Genomic DNA, 20,561 nt, shown 5'->3' with positions numbered 1-20,561 from the left:
TTTGAAATCATCAAAAAGAAGAGAAGCATTCGAGGTTACTTAGTGAACTCCAGCCACAATACATGCTAAACCTTTTAACAAGACACATCACAATAACCTAAGCTACCCTGAAAAGAAGGCTGTTACAGAAGACGGAAGAGTTAACAGTGCCCTCTAGTGTCCTAAAACCGTTACTTCAGTATTCCTAAAGACAACTGCGGTTTGAATTTCTGAAGTATTTCAATGCGTGCTGGACAAAAAGTTTATTTTAAGCATTTCTAAAGCCATTTTTTCAAAATACTTAAATTACATTCCATGTAACACCATAAGACATGTGGTGGGTTTAATTGATCCACCTGATGAATAATCCCACGACAATATGCATTCCTGTTGAAACGAACAGGTGAAGGTTTATTCTAAGCCGAAAAGAGAACATTTCGGCTGTGGAGCCTTCTTCAGGTGTGTGACATAACCGAAGAAGGCCCCACGGCGGAAATGTTGTGTCTTTTCTTTTCAGCATGGAGCAAACCTTTACCTGCTCCTTTGCAGCCTGCTCGACCTTCATGTTACAATGCCCAGGGTGTCATCTGTCATCAAAGCAGCACTTTAACTTCCGGTAACTTGCAGACAAGATTACCCATGTACAACTTGTAAAGAAGCAGGTTTTCCCGATTTATTTCTCGCAAGTTGTAAATAATTAACATAAATAAACCATAATAAAGCTAGAGAAAAGGTTACACTGAATAATGGTTTATTTTTATTACGCTTGTCATCATCTCAGCAGTGTGTTACACATCAAGAAAGGCATAACATTTCAAAATTCCATAGCTGTGAATGAGTGAAAGAAAATAATAAAAATATATATGTAACTTTTATACAGAATTAATACTGCAAATGTCCGCACTTCATCCAAAATACATCTTTTCTTTCTCTCTGTAAGAATACTGTAAGATGGAGAAAATGAAGATTCTAAACACAAAACTACAAATTGTACAGACCTGTGTGCAATGTTTGTATAGAAAAAATGATCTGTAGTACAGAAATCCACTTTAATCAATGCTGAATACATACACTGCTTCTTTGTTTTGTTTTTAAAACAGTATACATCTTTGGGCCTCAGTTAATCATTTTTGGTTATTTAAAGTTGTACAAGTGACATAGGTCCCCCTTACATATGTACTGTAACTTTACAAGGATATAAAACTCAAAGGCTTAAACCTCTGCAGTTATCTGCCATCGGAAAATATATTTACAGCACACCGTTCTAAAAAAAACAATTACCGTATTCCCCCCCCCCCAGCATTACAAGCCACAGGATGCAAAAAATATAACTGGTGATATCCTAACAGATAAGAAACATGTCTTCCGAGTTACAGCAGCACTAAAAAGAACATGACATGACTCTAACATCCTTGGCCTTTCCCGCCAACAGGAATTCTGCCATCACTGTTCTACACACTGATTTTCAAGACCGCATAATAAAAAAAAGTTATAGTTTAGATTAGCTGTACAGTGCTATGTTTTATTTTACACACTTTCAAAAAAATATTTATTGAACGTCTCTCGGTATTTACACTCTGCATTGAATAAGGCATGTTTCTGTTCTTGGCCCCAAACAACTCATTTCCATTATGCTACCTTTACACAAATCCATTTCCTTCATGTTCCGATTAAAAAAAAATACAAAATGAGCAGTAATACTGAAAAGGTCTTGAAATTACTTTACAGACCAGGATTAGCACTGAGTTTGGACTAACTTGCCTTTTCACCCTCTGTATGGCAAATGACCAAAATTCACCTTGAAACTTTTGGACTGCCTTGTGACAGTATTACCTCAGGCACCCATAATTTGACTAATTGGATTGATAGGGAAAAAAAGAATTCAGATACAGAAAAATAAAACATATTTCCCACAGAAGTACAGATTTCATGTTTTAATACAGAGTCAGCTGTGACAGCATTTTCCGTTCTCTCTCTTGACATTTCATACATATGACTGTAGACCATCACTGCCACTCACTTTTTCAATTGATTAATGTTTACAGTTTAGAAAAGGATAATCATGAATCTGACCTTCAAAATCAGATTTACTTCATTTTCAAGATCTATCAATACTGGCAGCAAAGATTTGTCCCAGGTGCCTCACCCTGCATTTGGAAAGAGATCACAAACAGAGCTCTGTACAACACGAAGAGGACAGAAGGCATGGAGCATGTCTCAGACACCCAGACAGAGAAGATGTGGCACAGAGATAATTACAGCCATAGTCAAAAGACTACACTATGAATGCCCAAGGAAACACAAGGGGATGCATCAAACCTAGCCATGGCTCGATATTAAAAAAAGAAAAATTAATTATAGCTCCTTTAAGAGATACATCTGCTCAAAAAAAAACTGCCATATCCAGGTATAAGCCACATTTCAGTGTAGAGTTTAAGAATAAAAATCAACCACAGATATAGTAAGTCAAACAAAATTAAAATATCTAAAATTTCATAAACCGAAAGAATACACTGCTTCCTGTATTTTTGTTCCTTCATTATAGAGTCAAAAAATCCATCTCGATTGCTTTTCGAACATCAGCAAAGGATCTGATAAAGTGCAAGGTGTGATGAATCAGTATGTGCTTCTTCAGGACTATTCGATTTAAATGTCTTGCCAATTTCTACATGAAAGAGCTGTAGTTAGTCAGTTATCAGCTACAAGGTTTATTGCTGCATTTTAAGATACTGATACCACAGTAGATGAGTCCGTCAGGGACAATCCATACAGATAAGTTCTTTTCTTTCCCCCCACTTATTGCTACATTCAATCGGTCTCTGCGCTGCAGTTCGCATGCTCAAGCCATCCTACAAACTAAACTAGTTCACCCCTCATAAACCTCAATCATCAATTACAATCCTACAGGGAAGCTGGAGTGTGAATATCAGAGGACAGTTTTCTGTTTTCTGGGATTTTTTTATTTTCATTTTTTACATCTTCAAATTAATAAAAATTAAATGCTATGATATCAAGTCTCTCTAGTATCTAGCCCAAACGCCAAAATACACCTCAGAATCATTAATAAGTCTTGTGACCGTTCTAGCCTAAACAGCTATATTTTATATATAAAATGTGAATGAAGAGTATAGTACTATTAACAGGGAAGTGTGTAGTTGATGATGAGGATATACCATATATCAAACCTCAGTCTGAATTTCAACGACAGGTCAGGCCTCTACACTTCTAGCTGCTTTTAAACTTGGTTTTCCCACGAGCTTCCCAATTAGAATGAGAGCACAGTGCAGTTTCAGTTCTCATTACAGAGGTGATGGCTGACTGCTTCTGAATCACACAGACAAGGTTGCCCCAGATCCTCATTTCCACGGTCGGCCAAGTCACAGGGGTTTGAGTGGAGTGCCACTTGAGCCGGCCTCCCATTCTTCAGAGCTCGAGCTGTCGTGAAACAAGTAGTGGAGAAAAATCTAGCCTTTCGCCAACTCCCAGAGTAATACCTGATTTTAGGTGAACTTTGCTAGTACTGTCAGGTTGCAGGTATCGGAGAAGTAAACATGGGAAAACAACTTCGACCCGCTTTTAGTTCAGACAACACTGCCTTTACCCACTTCTCATACTATAAAGTACTGTTCCTACCAATTTTATTCCTGTTTCAACAATGTACCCCAATTTATTTTATTGTACATACAGCTTCAGAAACATTCAAAACTCTCTGAAGAGGAACATGATAAAACCTTTTGTTTTGCAGGCATGAATCAAGAGAAATGTCTGGAAATGATAGCTGAAACAATTATTTGTTTTCTGGTGCTGGAGTTATAATCAGTTCTGCAAGTAAGCATGGAGCCTGAAATTTCAAAAATGAAGGATGAAATTGAGCGACAGCAACCCTGCTTTGATCACCAGGCCAGAAAGACCTGTGATAAAAGCAGGTTCATATTCTGAATGCACCAGACAAGAGACAGAGTATCAGAAAAATCAATAAGGGGAAACCAGTCTCATCTGGCTCTCCTCCTCTATAGTCCCTTAACCAATACTGCCTGTACTGGGAAGACCCTCCTCCTATAAAGCTTATATTTGCCTGGCAGATTCTCCTTGGCTTGTGCAATATACAGACGTAGCCCACTCCAGTTTTTTAACCCAATGTGGCAGGTGATGATGGTGGTGGGGTACTTCAGGCACTAGCATGAATTGTGTGGTTTCTGGAAATGTGGTTTGATGTAGACAATATTTTCATAGGAGAGCTGGAACATCCAAACTTTTAGAAAAAGATTAACGAACAACTATTCTTTACTAGGACACAACGTAACATCCTACTGGATTCTGGGAAACCCATTCCAAGTGAACAATGTTTAGCAAAATCCTAGAAATTATGTACTTCTGCAACTACAGCGATAATACTGTGTTTAGTTGAAGAACCCATTAAGTTACAGCTAAACACTTTCTAAGGCTAAGACGGGCTAAGTGTCTACCGGGCAAATCAGGACATTTCTGTCGAGATTCAGAACAACAAGCACATAAGGCTTCTTTATTTTCGTTTTCACAGACTTAGGTACTTGCTGAAAAAGAATGTAAACAACAAAAGGAACAGTGATAATAGTCGTTCTTAAGCTCTAATACTTGCTGCTAGTGTGCAGCGAGATGTACAAACACAGGTTTAGCTGGAATAACAGCGTGTAGATTAAAAAAGGCCAAATCAGATGCCAATTTCGCTCCAGATTTGCCTGCGTTAATTATATACAGTTGGAATTGCCAGGCTCGACTCTCGGCAGAAGACACACTGCTCAGCTGCAAAACCGAGACTTGGAACAAGCCTGTAGCATTTAACTCTTTAATATTTCAATAGGCTTTGTCAGTCCATACACACACACACATACATATTTCATGCCTCAGCAAAGTCCACCTCTGTATATCAGTGAGGGCTGTGGCCTAGTGATCCAACGTCTGAGCAGAGAGTTGGGGCCCGGCAGGACAGGAAGACTCACACTGGCCTCTCCATCAGAGCACAGTCCTGTGGCGCTGGAAGAACGTGATGGGGCACCCGGGACTCTTTTTCACCCATGGAAGGATGTTCAAGAACTCAAACATAGATGCCCTCAGGGTTGAACCCAGAGGTGAGCGGGTTTTGCAGAATGCGCAGGTTGCTGGGCAGCTGGCGAGAGGAGGAGGGCCGCTTCAGCGAGCTCGACGGGGAGTCTGATTCTGCACACAACAGAGAGAGGGGCGTGAGCACATCTGAGAAGGTTACAGATTAATCCTTGATTTCTTAAAGAGATGCATGTGCACGAGTGAGACTCCACTTACTGAAAGCAAGACCATGTGTGCATCTCATTAAAGTAACTAAAAAAAACGCTGGAGGGCTTTGCCTCTTGCGCATCATCCTGTAATTAAAGGAGGGATCAAGACCAAATCAGCATTGGGCATTAGAAATGTCTTCCTTGATTTCCCTTAAGGAGCTCTCAGGATGAATCATGAGAAGACAAGTGTTTAAAGGTCACAGCAAAAGGCAAGAAACCTTCACAAACACCACCAAACACTTGTTTGTATTTACTACATGTAGAAGTATATGATATATCACTGAGAATCATGAAACACAAACAGATGAAGACTACTAATTCTATTAAGGTCTGTTAATTCACTGCAACTTGTGGATTTAAAACCAGCGAAGAAAACCAGAGCTGCTGTACCCCAAGTCACCAGCAGGTGGCTGTAATGACATGTCAGGAGATGATAATGGCACATCAGACTTTTTGTTTAGCTCACTGGACACACTAAATAAGACAATACATTTTATTTCAGCCCACTCTACCATTAACATTCTGAGGAAATTTCTTCCCGAAGCAACAGAGCAATAATATGCAGGATAAGACACCACAGACGATGTCTGAGCTTAGCTCAGAGACATTTCTCTCAGCTCCATCCAGTCCAGCTACCCATATGCTGGTGTATTCATGTGTACAAATCCAAATCCCTCTTTTGACTCCTCTTGATCATTCTTGAAAGCCAATGAAATAATCAAACAAAGTGCACTATGAGTAAAAAACTCAGAGTGACTAATGGCACCACAGGACTTTTCATAAGACTTTGCACTGACAGTCAGCTGTTGCTCCTGAGAAAAGGGATTAAGTAGAAATTGTTGCAATCAGAAGTACTGCTTCTCATCTGTCCACGAAATGAATTAGTTATAAGCAAAGCAGTATTCTAAAAGGAGCCTTGTCTCTATCACCTTAGTGTTCATCAATGCTCATAAGAAGCAATGCTTAAACACTTCACATTTCTAATGGGAGTGAATATATTCGACAGGAAACATTATCTCACTTGCATTAATGTTGTATCTCTTAAAAAAGACAAAGAAAGAAGACTGATAATTCCAAATGGCAGTCAGCCATATATATACTAGATCATTGTTAATAAACCAAGGAACAACATGGATGAAGAAATAAACATTAGCCCTTGCCATTGGGTAATTATAAACAAAGCAGGATTAGCTGTCTTTTTAGAAAGGTCCATGTTCTATCACTGTAGTCAGAGCTTGTTAAGATTCATATATTCCCTGATTCATAGAAACGTGCTGTTCAGCGCATGGATAAAAAAAAGTAACGAATCCGTGGTTGGAAATCTGCTTCGTTTAGAACATAAGAAAGGTTACGAAGGAGAGGGGGCCATACAGCCCGTGTAGCCCGTCTGGGGAGCTCCTGGTAGTCACCTTTCCCCAGCTCTGACAGGGCCGACTCTTCCAGGCTGGGCTCCGCTGGCAGCACGGTGACCTTGGCTCCGGTCTGCTGAATGAACTGCTGCAGGTTCACTTGCCTCAGCTCCTTGGTGAGCTGCTCGAGCTCCTGCTCCTTCTCCTGGGGGGACAATTCAGCGCACACAGAAGTGAGCATCTAGCACATCGGCTACTCACGCGCACAGAGAGCAATGGGACCGGAGCGGGTTTTCCGGTTTCACACTGCTCCAAAAGCCGCGTGCTATACGCTGATCACAAGCAGCTAGAGTAAAAGAAAGACAACACATCCTCATGATTGTTTAAACACTTTTTTAAAGGGGCATTGCAGTGCTATGTTTGTATTTTGGGTTATAATGAATTGGCAATGATGAGTGATTCTCAAACCACATTGAAACTACCAAGTACATAGTAACGTGTACAACCTCCAATTTGCAACACAAAAGAGATCGTTTCAATGTATGCATAGCTCCATATTTGTCATTGTCTGCGATTCTGAATGCACTGTAGACGTGTTTTAGACCAAGTGAAGGATTAATAAATATTTTCAGTTCTTGGATACAATTAAGTATTGCAAAAAAAGAGCAACCTTCTAACCAACTAAAATACACTCATAATAAATGTTGTTAGGAGAACATGTTTCTCATTTGCCCACAAGAACTAGTGAGCAGGAAGGGCTGCTTTCTCATCAAAAATTCGCACAAACTCTCACTCGTGGCAAGACTAGGGATTTCTGATGCGCTTGCGACAACATAATAATACCTTCAAGCCACTCATTTCATGAAACACCACAGGCACCAGAGCCCGGAGCGGGAGATTCAGTGCCGAACTGAAGAAGAGACATGTGCCTCCCTCACAGACAGTCCTATAAGCCTGCCAGCTCCAGGGAGGCCGCTGAGAGCAAGAAAGAGCTCCTGACTTATCCCACCTGGCCTTTGCTGTCAGTCAATTGTGCATTAACAACTGGGGAATACAGGTCACAGTTAGGTGGTGGTATAATCCAGGTTGAAACCGTGATGCCTGGATTTCGAATTCAACCACCACTCACGTGAGTTTACTGATTGGAAAAAAATCAGTTACACATATAGAGTAGGGGGGCCTTTTTGTGACGCTAGGATATACTGACACTGCTCACCGCCTGTAGGCCTCATGCAAGATAGTCCTTTCCTTGTGTTTAGTGCTTTTCTGGATCGTGAAAGCTGTGTTGGCACAGACAAGCCCATGCCCAAAGGACTTCAAAACTGGACAAAAGGTCCATATGTAGGCAAACGTCCTGTGTGCCTGTTGCTTCCATCTGACACGTAGTAAGAATAACTTGGGGGTGAAGTCAAGGGCTGTGATCTGTAAAGTCCATTCAAACCTCCAAGTGAGAAGTCCTATCACATCACCCTGGATGCTCTCTCAGCAATAGCACAAGAAGAAATTAGTGAAAAGGCCAGAGAAGGGGAGTGACATATGATGAAGTAAGATGGACATCTTCACCTCTGAGTACATACACCCCACCCCCCCCCTACAAGACTAAAAAATTAAGACTCCTTGGAGTGATTTTTTTAAAAATAATTCCAATCTATCGTTTGGCTGTGTCCTGGTAAAAGAAAAAAGTTCCTTTTTTAATAAAATAAACATACTAACTGTTAGAATTGTACTAAAAGTTTCAACAATCAAGTTGTGTCATCAACAAACAAAGCTCAATGTAGTGTGGCAGATCTAAATAAACAAATGGTTAAAGTACAATTCAAATTACTCAAGAGCAGCTTAAACTCGAGAGCAGATCATTTTAAATTTATGTTTTCTCCAATTCTCAATGGCAAACAATGCAATCTCCCTCAAATATGGGAGGACAAAGAAGGAAAGTCTTGTACTCATCTAAAGAAAGTGATGAGGAAAAGGGGAAAAAAAGAACAATTTACTAAATTTGAATAGATTATAGTCACTGCAGTCACCACACACACACACACACACACACAGTATGTGACCACAACAGTAAACAAAATATTTTTTTGTTTTCAGGGAGGATTTTCTGACTTCAGGCACTTAATATATATTTTCATTCTCTAAAACAGTTCCTTTTGGACCACTTACCAATCACACCACGCATCACTTTTGTCCATCTTACCTGCAACCTCCTGGTGGCCTGTCCGAGAGACCTCTCAACTGCTCGGCAGCTGCTCTCTAGCCTGGCTGTGTGCTGCGCCTGGCTCTCCAGCTCCCTCTTCGCCTTCAGGATCTTCGCCTTCACCTCCTCCTCGTCGACCTGCTGCGTCTCCTGCATCTCCTGCTGGAGCTTCTCGGCCTCGATGCCCGCGTCCATGCCCTGGATCTTGGCCAGGTACTCCGCCAGCTTGCCCTCGCACTCCTGGATCCGGCGCCTCATGTCCTGCAGCTGCTCCCTCAGCTGCTTCTCGTTCTCCTGCTCGATCTGCAGCTCGTTCTCCCAGAACTCCTCCTCCTCGATCTCCACCTCGTTCTTCTTCACCCGCTGCTCCAGCCGCAGGACCTCCTCCTCCAGGCCGCCGGCGCCCCCTCCGTTCCTCTCGGCCCAGAGCCGCAGCTCGGCCTCGTGGCTCTCCAGCCGCTGTTCCAGGGCCTGCAGCTTCTCCTTCTGCAGCTTGACCAGCCTGCACAGCTCCTCCGTGCCGGCCCGCGGGGAGTTACCGTTCAGCGCCTTGTGCTTCCCCTCGGCCTCCTTGCCCTTCCCGAAGATGTCCAACAGGCCCTTGGCACCGCCCGTGAAGGTCAACGACTTCCGTTTGGGCTCCTTGCGCTTCAGCGACTTGTCGCTCTGGGGCCGGAGCTTGGCCAGAGGGGGTAGGCTCTGCCGGTACAAAGTCCTCTCCGGGATGCGAGCCATGCTGTCCGAGGTGGGCCTCTCGCTCAGCGAGGGCCCGGTCCTCTTCAGGATGAGCTGAACATCGCTGGCGTACTGGCCCCATTTATTCAGGGAGATGATGGGGTTCTCGTGCGGAGCTAGGTGTCTCTCGGTCTCCCTCCACTTTTCGATCAGCGTGTACCTTCCTGTCCGACCTACAAGCAGAGAAGCGGGGCCGTCAGCGCCTCAGGGAAGTGCCAGATTGTACAGGACATCTTGCTATAAACGCGTTTAAGCACGAGGTGTAAAACAAGCCAGCTTTGTTTTGAAAGACTTTGTGGAATTTTCCAGCATAAAAAAAATAATTGCATGCAGAAAAGCCTTTAGGAACCACTTGCAATCTGCTTTTTTACATTTTAAGATGTGCACACTCGAATTATACCCAAGGGGGCTTCAAATGTTTCAACAGCCTAAGATCCTATTTTCCATTACTAATGTACAATTCATGCTGTGGTTGTGTGAAGTATCCCCGCGAATGTAGAAGAAACATGAGATAAAGTGGCTTGAATGGTGGAGCCGGTTTAATCAGCGCTCATACTGAAGTTGTAGCTTTGGCCAGCTGCTTCCCCTCCCTTAATAACTACCTGTCAATCAACCTCAAGCTAATCAGACCATTACCAGCAAGAGGAGGGAAGAGGCAATTCATGCTTGTCCTGAATAAAGCTTTGTCATTTTCCAGTGCATATAATTTAGTTTTCAGCTAATTACTCAACCTTCTCACTCTGTAGTCAGAACTCTGTTGATGCCAGTCTAACATTCAGAAAATGAAACATAAATATGTAAAAAAAACTAAGTAAGTTTCAACATTTGACTTCCTCCATTTTTGTTTGGTTTTGTTAAAGATTTATGGGATTCACTCCAAAAGGTTGCAGTGCATTGAGGCAGTAAATTAATAGGATCAGTTTTGCACTGCGACTTACCACTTTTTCATAAAGCAGTTCATGAATATGGCTTATTAAACTGCATTAGTAGCAATCAACAATGAAACCAGCCTTACCTACTGAACAGTCACAAATGGAAAACTACGGCAAATCCTTAGTAGCTGAAGACCTACACAGTGAGTAAGAGTGCAGGATTCTGTTTCTGTGTCTTTGGAACTGAATCACTACATAGGCTCACATATTAATGAATATAAATGGAAGATTCTATAATAAAACTGATATTTTAAAGAATCTATTATCTTACTTCTCACACAAAAGGGGCAGGACAATGGGAATTTTATTTTTCCAGAGCAAGCCCAGGGAAGAAATTTGAATTAAAAGCCACAGGTATGACTCTTAACTTACATTTTTAATAGCCTAATAATTCCCGTCCAGTAGCATTGTGGTATTCTGACTGCCAGGACGAGACAAGTAAAATCAGAGTACAGTTGATCGTGACAAATGCTGATCTAATGCCCACAGCTGTGGCAACGTACGGTACATGATGAGAAAATGATTCAACTGCCCTGGCAACAAATTCCTTTGAGAATACAGTGCAGGAAATAGTACTAAGCCCGAAGAAAATTCTATGAAAACAAAGAAAAAAGTTAATTGGACGATAGAGCTTAACGGAGCTGCAAAACCCATCTCTCACACGGTACAACCCCTTTGCCATGTCAGACAAAAATTAATTCAACGGCACGTCCAATGATGTGCTAAAAATAAAAAATCCAGACCTGAAAAGAAAAGACAGTAAGACGCTGTAGAAATGCAGTCTGAGAAGATGTGACTGGCCAAATTTCTTTTTCATTCTATTTTAGAGGGATATCCATCAGTTGATTAACAAAGACAACTTTGAGGAATGTGGATGAGCTCAGTGGAAATAATGAATGCCTGACAAGACGGAACAGTGTTATAAGAAGACAATTGCCACAGGAAAACTCAATGACGTCACAAGACAGCATGGAAAGGAATAATCTGATCATCTTCACTACAGTTTCACAGAACCTGTCAATCTGCTTCATTTTTTATTGTGCACATGAGATAGAACGCTATGTCAGTAAAATGTTTTCAACTAATACGAATTGCTTTAAGTAACGGCAGCAGACTCACAGTGCTGCTTTGGTAGGGGTTGTGATTACTGCCCATTCTCAGAGGGATTTGGGGAGAATATGATTTGTTCTACCTCCAGCTGATTTTCAGACTGTCTGCTTGGATCCTTCACTCCTTATTCACTTGAAAAGATTAATTACTACTGGTTCACTGGTGTTTGGCCGTCTTACTTTGTCAGACACATTTGATCCAAAATCTATTAAGTTATGCACAACAAGATGAAATAAAGCAGGACAAAATGGTAAAAAAAGCATATTGCATTCTATGTTAACAGCATGAATAAGTCACTGCCTGCCTTTCCTTACAGATGATAAACTATAGAGAATTCACAAGAAAAATGTCAAGATGCAGACAAGGACTAGAGTCCAGTTTTTGAGAAACTGCAATGTAAACCTACAGCATATATATCTATTACTTCAAAGAAGGGAAATTTGCAAATATGCAGTAGGACAAAAATCCAGTTATTACTGAACATATACAAGCTCTGCTCTTGAATCAGATGGGATGATGTAGTACTAATCATCTTGTTTAGAAACAAAGGATCATAATCAGAAGTGTTTTAAAAAAATAGCTATTCTATGCAGATGAAGTTTAACAGTGTACACAATTCACTTGTAACTTTAAATAACCTCATAACTTTATATAAATGCAATATGCTCCAACAGTATTCTGCATTGCCTAGCTTTTTTCTAAGCTGTTTCTTATTACTGCACTCACAGTTAGTGGTATTAGTGGATGATGCTGAAGAAATGGAAAAAATAAATACATGCAGGAAAATAACCTAGACTGCAGAGAACAGCCTACTACATAATTTATATAAAACACAGCTGTTCGAAACTTTATGATTGCAATGCATATAAGCAGCAGAAAACACACTGTCTCTGGAAGACCTTTAAAGACCGTGTGACAATGAGCAAGTCCCCACCTCATTCAGGGTTGATAAGCTTACCCGACAGAAACATGCATGCTGTCAAGTGGTGCTTTCACATTTTGTTATTGTCTTTTTGTACTTTGCATCCATTTATTCAGGAAGCGTGGTTCTTAGGACAAAACAACGAGCCAGGTGCACTTACGATGTTCCACTGGACTGCCTCATACACACAGCCCACTGAATGGCCGAGGAAAACTGAAGACCTTCTACGTGAGCACTAATGGCCACTACCATTGCCTTAACATTCAGTGAAAGAGACAGTGCTCATCAACAGATACCAAATAACACAGTCAGAAAAACAAGACTGTCGTCTGTACTTCTGGGTAAAATGCATACTTTGCTACATTCTTAACATAGAAAGCACAATGTAAACCTTTGCATCAGAGGTATTAACACTTACAGTGCAAATCAGGAAATAAATACATGAAAAATAAAGAACATTCATTTGACAAAAATGGATCCTTTAAAAAAAACACTCATTTTAAGAGAGAATACTATCAGCATTAACAAATTTCCAAAATATTCATTCTATTCTTTGACTAACTGCAAACTATTCTTTAAGACAGAAATCTCAGATTATACAAAGTTATACAAAGCGTAATAAAACAGGCTTAATAGCAAAACAGTTTTATGACAGGTCCTTGGAAACACTAATATGATAGAAGTGACTCAGTGTTGATAGCAAACACAAGTTTTTGAGTGTGAAGAACCTGCACTGGTATTGGACACTATTTCCTTATTGTTTTGTGCTTTTGTTCTTAATATCATCTGAACCGCATTTTGCTCTGTTTATAAATCTATACAGTTACAAAATTACGTCTTTCCTAGGTGAAAAGTGTTGAAGTGGATCGAGCAATATATCGACAAATTAATTTTAATTCTCCAAAAATGAAGACCGGATTCTGTGACGTGACTTGTGTTGTTTAACTTGTGTAAAAACTGGGTTAGAGAGCAACAGAGCTGGCACGAACAGCTGGCTAGGGATGGGTGGGTGAGAGAGAGGTGGAACGACGTGATTAAACCAAAACTACCACTCTGGGATGGGAAATAACAGCAGCTGAGTCATGAAGCACCAAAGCCCCAGATTTCCTCCAGAAAATTAAAAGTCACATCTGAAACTATTTCATCTCTTGCTTTTAATTATTCTCCCTTACAAACTGGGCCTGAAATGTGACCAGTAAAGAGCTTGAGGTTATGGAAGCAAAGCCCACTCCCTGGGGTTAGGAGGACACTGGCTCCATGCACACACAGACACTGTGATTTAGCCCAATTAGGAATGGCTTCAAATAACAGGAAACAGACCCAAAGCCTGCAAACAAGAAATGGAAACGATCCCTCCAGTACCATTGATAAATTGTCTGCAGCATTTAAAAAGAAGATGAGTTACACACTGTTAGGTTCTTATTTTTATTTAAGAGAGCCAAGGAAACCCACAAGTTTCTTATACTTCAGCTGCAGCTCTAAATAAACAGATCAAAATTCTGCTCTTTCAAAGCTTTGAGTCTTTCTTTGTATATCTAACATAATATCTACACAGGTTGGTGGAGAAAAAAAAATACCTTCTGCTGTTCAAAGGAAAACCAAAGCAGAGAATGTCAGTTACCGATAAAACAGGTTTGAATTTTGTTCCGACGACAGTAAGACCACGTCTTCCAGAAACTAAACTAACGAATATCCAGGACTTCAGCTGGGTATAGTAACATGGCTTGTCTTTCGGAGGAGAGTCCTCTTTAACGTGCAGAACAGTGTGGAAGGTTGGACCACTCTTCCCGGCTGTATACAGTACATCCGACTTCATTCATTCTCACCTATCGCTTGGGCGAGTGCGATCACCACCTCCTGGCAGGTCGTGGCTTCTGTGACGCCGCAAACAATTCTCTGGACCCCGTCCACCCAGACCTTCAGCTCCATGATGCACCATCAGACGAGTGAGGGGCCGAAAACTGCTGCCTTCCAGGAGCTCGTGTCATTCCTCCATGCCGGGGGCAGGTGGGAGCAGTTGTTTCAACACCACCCTGAAATCAAAGACAAGCGGGAGCAAGGATCAGTTCAAAATGTCCAATACAAATCCATTTTTTTTTAAAAAAAACAACAAATTCAATCTCAAAATCACAAGACGAGGCTGAGGATGTTGCTGAGGGCCCTATCCTATGAAACCGGTAGGACTTCCAGTTATACGGCTGGAGGGAGGGAGCCTTGCTCTGTCCTACTTGACACCGTAATGATCCCACCTTCAAATATACAATGTGGGCTTTTCATTTACCGAGATTAATTTTTCAGTATGTGTCACAGTACATTACCAAAAACACAGATAACCTCTCGCAAATACAGGCAAAATTCATTAAAAAGGCTGCTGCTGCAAGCAGAGAGATATCCGTAATATGAAGCTAAAGAAGCTCCAGCAAGCATTTATTATTATTAACAACAGCAACAAGGCTGAAGAAGCAGTCGTTTGTAACTCCACTGACACAATTCTAACGTCACGTCATTTTAAAGTCAAGACACAGAGAAGAGGAATTGGATATCATGAGCAAAAAAAGATTTTCCTGACTACTTCTTCTCAAAAGGTTTTGTAATAAAATGTTGTATAAAGTAATACATATGAACCAACTTGAAGCATAGAAAGAGGTTTTCTAAGATACATCTGGATAGCATTCTATCTAATGTTTAAATTATTTACTGAGAAAGGTTTGAAGTTCAAGGTACAATATTTTTCAGATTCAATCAAGCTGCGATATCCCCCATGATACACAGAGTACCTTGTCCAGCACCAGTGTGCTTACAGAGCCAAGAGATGACTGTAATTGCTCTAAACTGGAAAACAAATAAATCATGTAATGTCTGGCGTATACTTTGTTTTTGCAAAACATTAAACATATAGTAACAACATGAGCAATGGTTCTTAACAGACTGAAAATACAAATTCAATACAAATTGAAATCAAATTCAAGTAATTTCTAAATTTGACTTAATGTAATTTGCACACTACCACACACATGCCAGTTAGGAGAAAAGCCAATTGTAAGGTATATGTTTATAACAGTATATTACAGGATAATTTCTTGTGCATAAAAATTAAGTTGGCTTAATGATTTAAGACTACAGTGACAATAACTAATGTGATATAATAATTTTTGGAACACAACAGACAACACAATAGAAAAATAAAATAACTTCCAATCCCACATAAGGCCCTCATGGTGATACTTTTGTACTTAGATGGCAAAGAACACAGTAAAAAAGGCTAAAAAACCCTCACCTTAGCCTGTAACAAGGTGTATTTATCATTTTTAAAAGAGTGCAATGCAGACCAAAATCTATTAACCTTTCAGAATGAGGTAAATCATTCACTATTGGCGGGACTGTGGAAACCGATTAAAAGGAGCCATGAGCTAACAAAATAATTAACCCCACTCTCAATCGTGGGCCTTGCCTTGTTTACTGAACACTCTGAAGTAACCAGTCTGTGCCAAATGCCAAGCACATCCATAAGGAATTTCATTAGCACAGATCTTGCTGACTGGGGCGCAGTTCTGCTCCATCAACAAAACAAGTCCCCACCATCTTTCAAATGTCAACAAACACCACTAAGCACTTTCATACTATACTTGTAAGGTTAGATTCAAATGAGAGAGCTACTGCTGTTCTCACTTCTGCTTTTATTGTGAAAACCACTATCGCCAAATGAAAGGCAAGATGTACAGTATACTGCATATAACTTTTACTCTTCCTGTGGTCTGTGCATCTAAAATCTTAATCCCTGGTCTGCATTTAACTTATTTCATTACAGAGTCACGTCTTTAACCCTTTCAAGTGTCTTGGCCAGAGAAAACAACTGCTCACTCCATTCAAACCAAAGTTTGGAGAAATGTGTTGGGGGTATCCAGCCCTGGTCTTAAGAGAGCCACAGCATGACAAATAATACATTTCTGAGCACTTGGAACAAGTTAATGTTGACCAAATCCTTAAATGAATCAGTTCAGAGATCATTTGAAAAGAAAATGCCAACTCACTCTAGCTCTCCACAACAGTTGGCTATTCCTGACTAAACAGAACCAATTACCTTAACAAAACTCAGATTCCCTGTCTTGATAAGCCCAGCTAGACTGCAGTTTTCCACAGCCAGGGTTGCCCAACTCTGCAATATACCAATAGGTGCCACATTTTTCACATTCTTCTTTCACATTCTAACAGTCTACGTTTTCATAATCAATGCCTGACGAACTCACCACCTGATTTGGTTTCAGGTTAAAAAACAGCTTGTTGCATAATAACATTAATGACTGGTGCCCACAGAGAAAGAAGCTCTTTACAGTAGCCAGTCACACCCAGGCAAGTCTTTTCCAGGGGGTGTGAAGAAATTGGAGCACCTGGTGCGAACCCATACAAGTAAGATGCCAAAGGCCCTGAATCACAACCATACCCCCAGAGCTAATGACAGGAAAGTGTTCAACTGAGTATTATTCCAGCAGAACTGAACCAAAATAGCTTTTTTAAATGCAACACACAAAATAAAGAGAGGTGTTCGGCTCAGCGAACTGAAATAACAGTGCCCACATCGTTTCAATTACAGTGCCAAAGAACCTAGACAGTGATTTACGCGATTACTCTACGTGCTAAAATGTGGGCTGCTATTTTTAGTTAAGAAGAAACAAACGGCCAGGGGGAGGTGTGAGGAGTTGGGCATGTTGGGAGTATTCCACCGGAGAGGGGAGACCTTATCTCACTGACACCGCACCCCAGCATCCAAATCCACTTCCCAAACCCCCCGGCCTACATGCCTATAGACACATACAGTATATAAACACTGAGCTGCTGCAGAGTCAAGGGGGCACACCTTCACGGTCTTTGATTGATCTCAATTCTAACAGCAGAGTAAAGAGCAAGCAAAGAATATGAGAGGGTCTGACAGCTCATCTGGGCATCCATCACGGCTTCAGCGCTCCGGCAATTAACATCAGGCACAGGTCTGCTGCCATTCCCGCAGAATTCCAATCTCACTGTTCACAGAGGATGAATATATATATATTTATAACCCGGTTTTATCTGGAATGAGTATAATTAATTGAATGGGTATTTCACAGTGCATGTAGCTGGTTACTCCAGATAAGGCTCTTGTCAAGAAAAAAAAGCTATTGATTCCCATGCTTTGTGTTCTGGTGTGAGAATATTTATTATACAATAAGGTGACTTGCCTTTTTCGTCATGAATGTTTTTGGCTGATTACCAGAATTTTCCACATCTAATGTACAGTATGACAGTATTGTGTCTCAACTGAGACAGTAATATACGTTTACAGCAACATTACAATACAGAAAAAACTAAAAATAACCTCCTATCTAGCATATACACTCTGAAACAGCTCTCTTGATGTCTGGTATTCACGTGGAGTGAAGGGAATGGAGTCCGCAAGATCCATCCATTTCCCTCTGCTGCTCGTTGGGCGACTTGACAAGACTGCTGCACATCGGCAACCCACTGAAGCTCCAGAAAGGGAGACACTTCACAATTGACACCGGCAACAACACCTGAAGAAGGACCATGAGCTGAAAGGAACCCTAATTTGTTCATTTTACAACAGCTGCAGGAGCTTTCACCATCACATGCAAGCACTCGCACTCATGTCCCAACAGTACAGTTTTGACCCGGCCAGGTCACGTTCGCAAACCAGGACCCAGCTAATCAGATCCTTTGTGTGCAATGAAAGACTATGACACAGTTTCTCATGCATCCCTGGCTCTGTACTATTCAAACAGAATTTACCAAAGGTTATGCAGCACCACAATACAATCCCCATCATTTCTGAGTCAGCAATCCTCTGACGTTTAGCAAATGTTCCCTTCTTCCTGAGCTACCTTCTTTCTTTGAGATCCGTCCAGCAACAGGTCTAAATATGCAAGTATAAATAATAATAAGAGAATTTCAGAATTCCTCCAGATACTCTGGTTCCCTACGACAGTCTAAAGATATACTGGTAGGCTAACTGGCATCTAGATAATTGGCCCCATGTGTTTGTGTCTGTGTCTCTCCTGTGATAGACTGGTGTCCCATCCAGGGTGTATCCTGCCTTGTGCCTGCTGCTTGCAGGGATAGGCGCTGGCTCCCCTGCAAACCTGTATTGGGTGAAGCAGTTAGAAAATGGATGGATAGAAATGCAGTGTTGGTGATGTGCACAAGAAATGAAGCACAATTTACAGTATGTCAATTAAGTGTACTGGGATGTGAAATCCAGAAAAAAAAGGGGTATTGTTGGGCACACAGGTGGCCGTCTTCCCTCTGAACCAGACGTTTCGCAGTGCTCCCCGAGATCTCGGAGCCTTGACAAATGACAAGCTGTGCTTCAAGTGCAGGTTGACAGAGGAGCCTCAGGAGTCTTCGGGATCGCTGGGTGCGTGAGGCTTAATGAGAGACAAGGAAGCAATAATTCAGGTTGACTGAAAAATGGAGATGTATGAAATGCCAGCCGTAAAAAGGCTGCCTATATGCAGCAGAGAGACTGGCTTGAATACAGCCGCCCGAAAAAATACTAAGCTGAGAAAAAAGCTGCCTCGATGCAGCAGGGAGACTTGCTTGAAAGCAGTTGTCTGAAACAATATTAAGCTGCTATTACAAATAATAGCACTGTGAGGCAGCAATGCTAACCACTGCGGCACCGAGCCACCCTGCCATGTTAGAGTACTTTTCAAAAGAGCAGGGTTATTAACCATGCTGTGTTGGCTAATTTCCTCTCTGCAATTAGGCAACTTGGCCTAATTACATTTCCCCCTGAATTCAACAGGTCAACTGGTTTCTCCCTTCTCCCAGTGACTGGCTGTGTAGTGCGGCCACTGGCAGAAGGGCTGCCACAGGTCACCCTGATGGGTGCTGCACCAACCCCAACAGGAGAATCACAAGTTTAAATCCCGGGTGCGGCTCTGCTGCTGCGCTCTTCAGCAAGTCATTGCACTCATTTTGCCCCGCCTCTCTACAAATGAGAATTTGCCCCGTCAACTGACTTTGAAAAAGAGGAATAAAAATAAAATCTAGATATGCAAGCAGCAATCCATCTTAACATAATACTCAGCACATCTCAGCCTTCCTGTCACAGGAAAAGTTAACACTGTGACAGCAGTTTCATTAGTTAAACCCTGGTATCTTTATTAGAGCTGTCTACAATAGCGTGTCACTCTGGGTGACCCGACACTCGTCAAGCATTATTCTTTCTGTCATTGCAGCCAGTCATATCTGTTTCCTGGATGCACATATATTACTACATTCAAATTTCCAGGATATTTACATACTTTCGAGGGCTTCTGCCTTCATTAAATCCTGCTCCAATTCCAAACTGTTTAAAAGCAAACTTCTTTTCTTTGCTTCAGCCATGCCAAGTCTCGAAGATGGGGGGCATCTTGGTACAAAACAAGTCTCCATCGAATGGCACCCATTTCGATGCAAAACACGACTGTTGCTGCTCAAATTGGATAAAGAAACGTGGGAAAGCAAAAGGGTCTGTCAGGTAATAAGTCTTCACACGGAAATGGAAATGAACAATCACACATAAAACACCGAGATGGTTCCAGCTGCCTGTGTGAGGGTGCTCTCCTTCTCGTACTCAGCCCCCATCTCTCACGGCACTAAATCTGTTCCCGGTTCTTTTATTATCCTCTGTTGCCAGGGGACGCTGCATCAATAGCATTTAAATAGGATGCTTTCGGCTGCAGGAGTAAGCACCTCGAAAACCATGTTTTGCATCTCATGGCTCGATCTTTCCCAAGCCCATGCAGATAACAGAAGGCAAACGCTTTTATGGCCACTCAGCAAGAGTAGGAGATGCTGTGTGGCATGCATCCTCATCCTTGGTGATCTGTAACTTTATCCAAAGCGTCAAACTTGCCGACACGAGCAAAAAAAACAACAACTGGGAAATCGAGACCAATGAGCAAATGGCCAACCGCATGAGCGAATAATTTGAGACAGATCCAGTCACCTTAAGTTTTACATGCAAACTGCAATCACAGGTCAAGAAGGTAAAACAAGAAAGATGCCTTA

General features: G+C 41.5%; 1 protein-coding gene across 3 annotated transcripts in view; it reads right to left on the bottom strand.

Moving 5' to 3' along the window:
* Positions 1 to 713: 713 nt before the first annotated feature.
* The window catches only part of rassf8b (Ras association domain family member 8b), a 60,606-nt gene continuing 40,758 nt past the window's right edge, over positions 714 to 20,561 (bottom strand). For all 3 annotated transcript variants that reach the window (XM_088645776.1, XM_088645775.1, XM_088645777.1), the window contains 4 exons: positions 14,342 to 14,548; positions 8,817 to 9,724; positions 6,680 to 6,824; positions 714 to 5,175 (listed from right to left, as the gene is read on the bottom strand). In XM_088645776.1, coding sequence (XP_088501902.1) covers positions 5,054 to 5,175; positions 6,680 to 6,824; positions 8,817 to 9,724; positions 14,342 to 14,444 — 1,278 coding nt within the window. In that variant the 5' untranslated portion in view covers positions 14,445 to 14,548 and the 3' untranslated portion in view covers positions 714 to 5,053. The remainder of the gene's footprint in view (positions 5,176 to 6,679; positions 6,825 to 8,816; positions 9,725 to 14,341; positions 14,549 to 20,561) is intronic.

Source organism: Lepisosteus platostomus, chromosome 9, assembly GCF_059453375.1.
Source record: "Lepisosteus platostomus isolate fLepPlt1 chromosome 9, fLepPlt1.hap1, whole genome shotgun sequence".
NCBI classification, from domain to species: Eukaryota; Metazoa; Chordata; class Actinopteri; order Semionotiformes; family Lepisosteidae; genus Lepisosteus; species Lepisosteus platostomus.
This window is presented reverse-complemented; position numbering and strand designations above follow the sequence as displayed.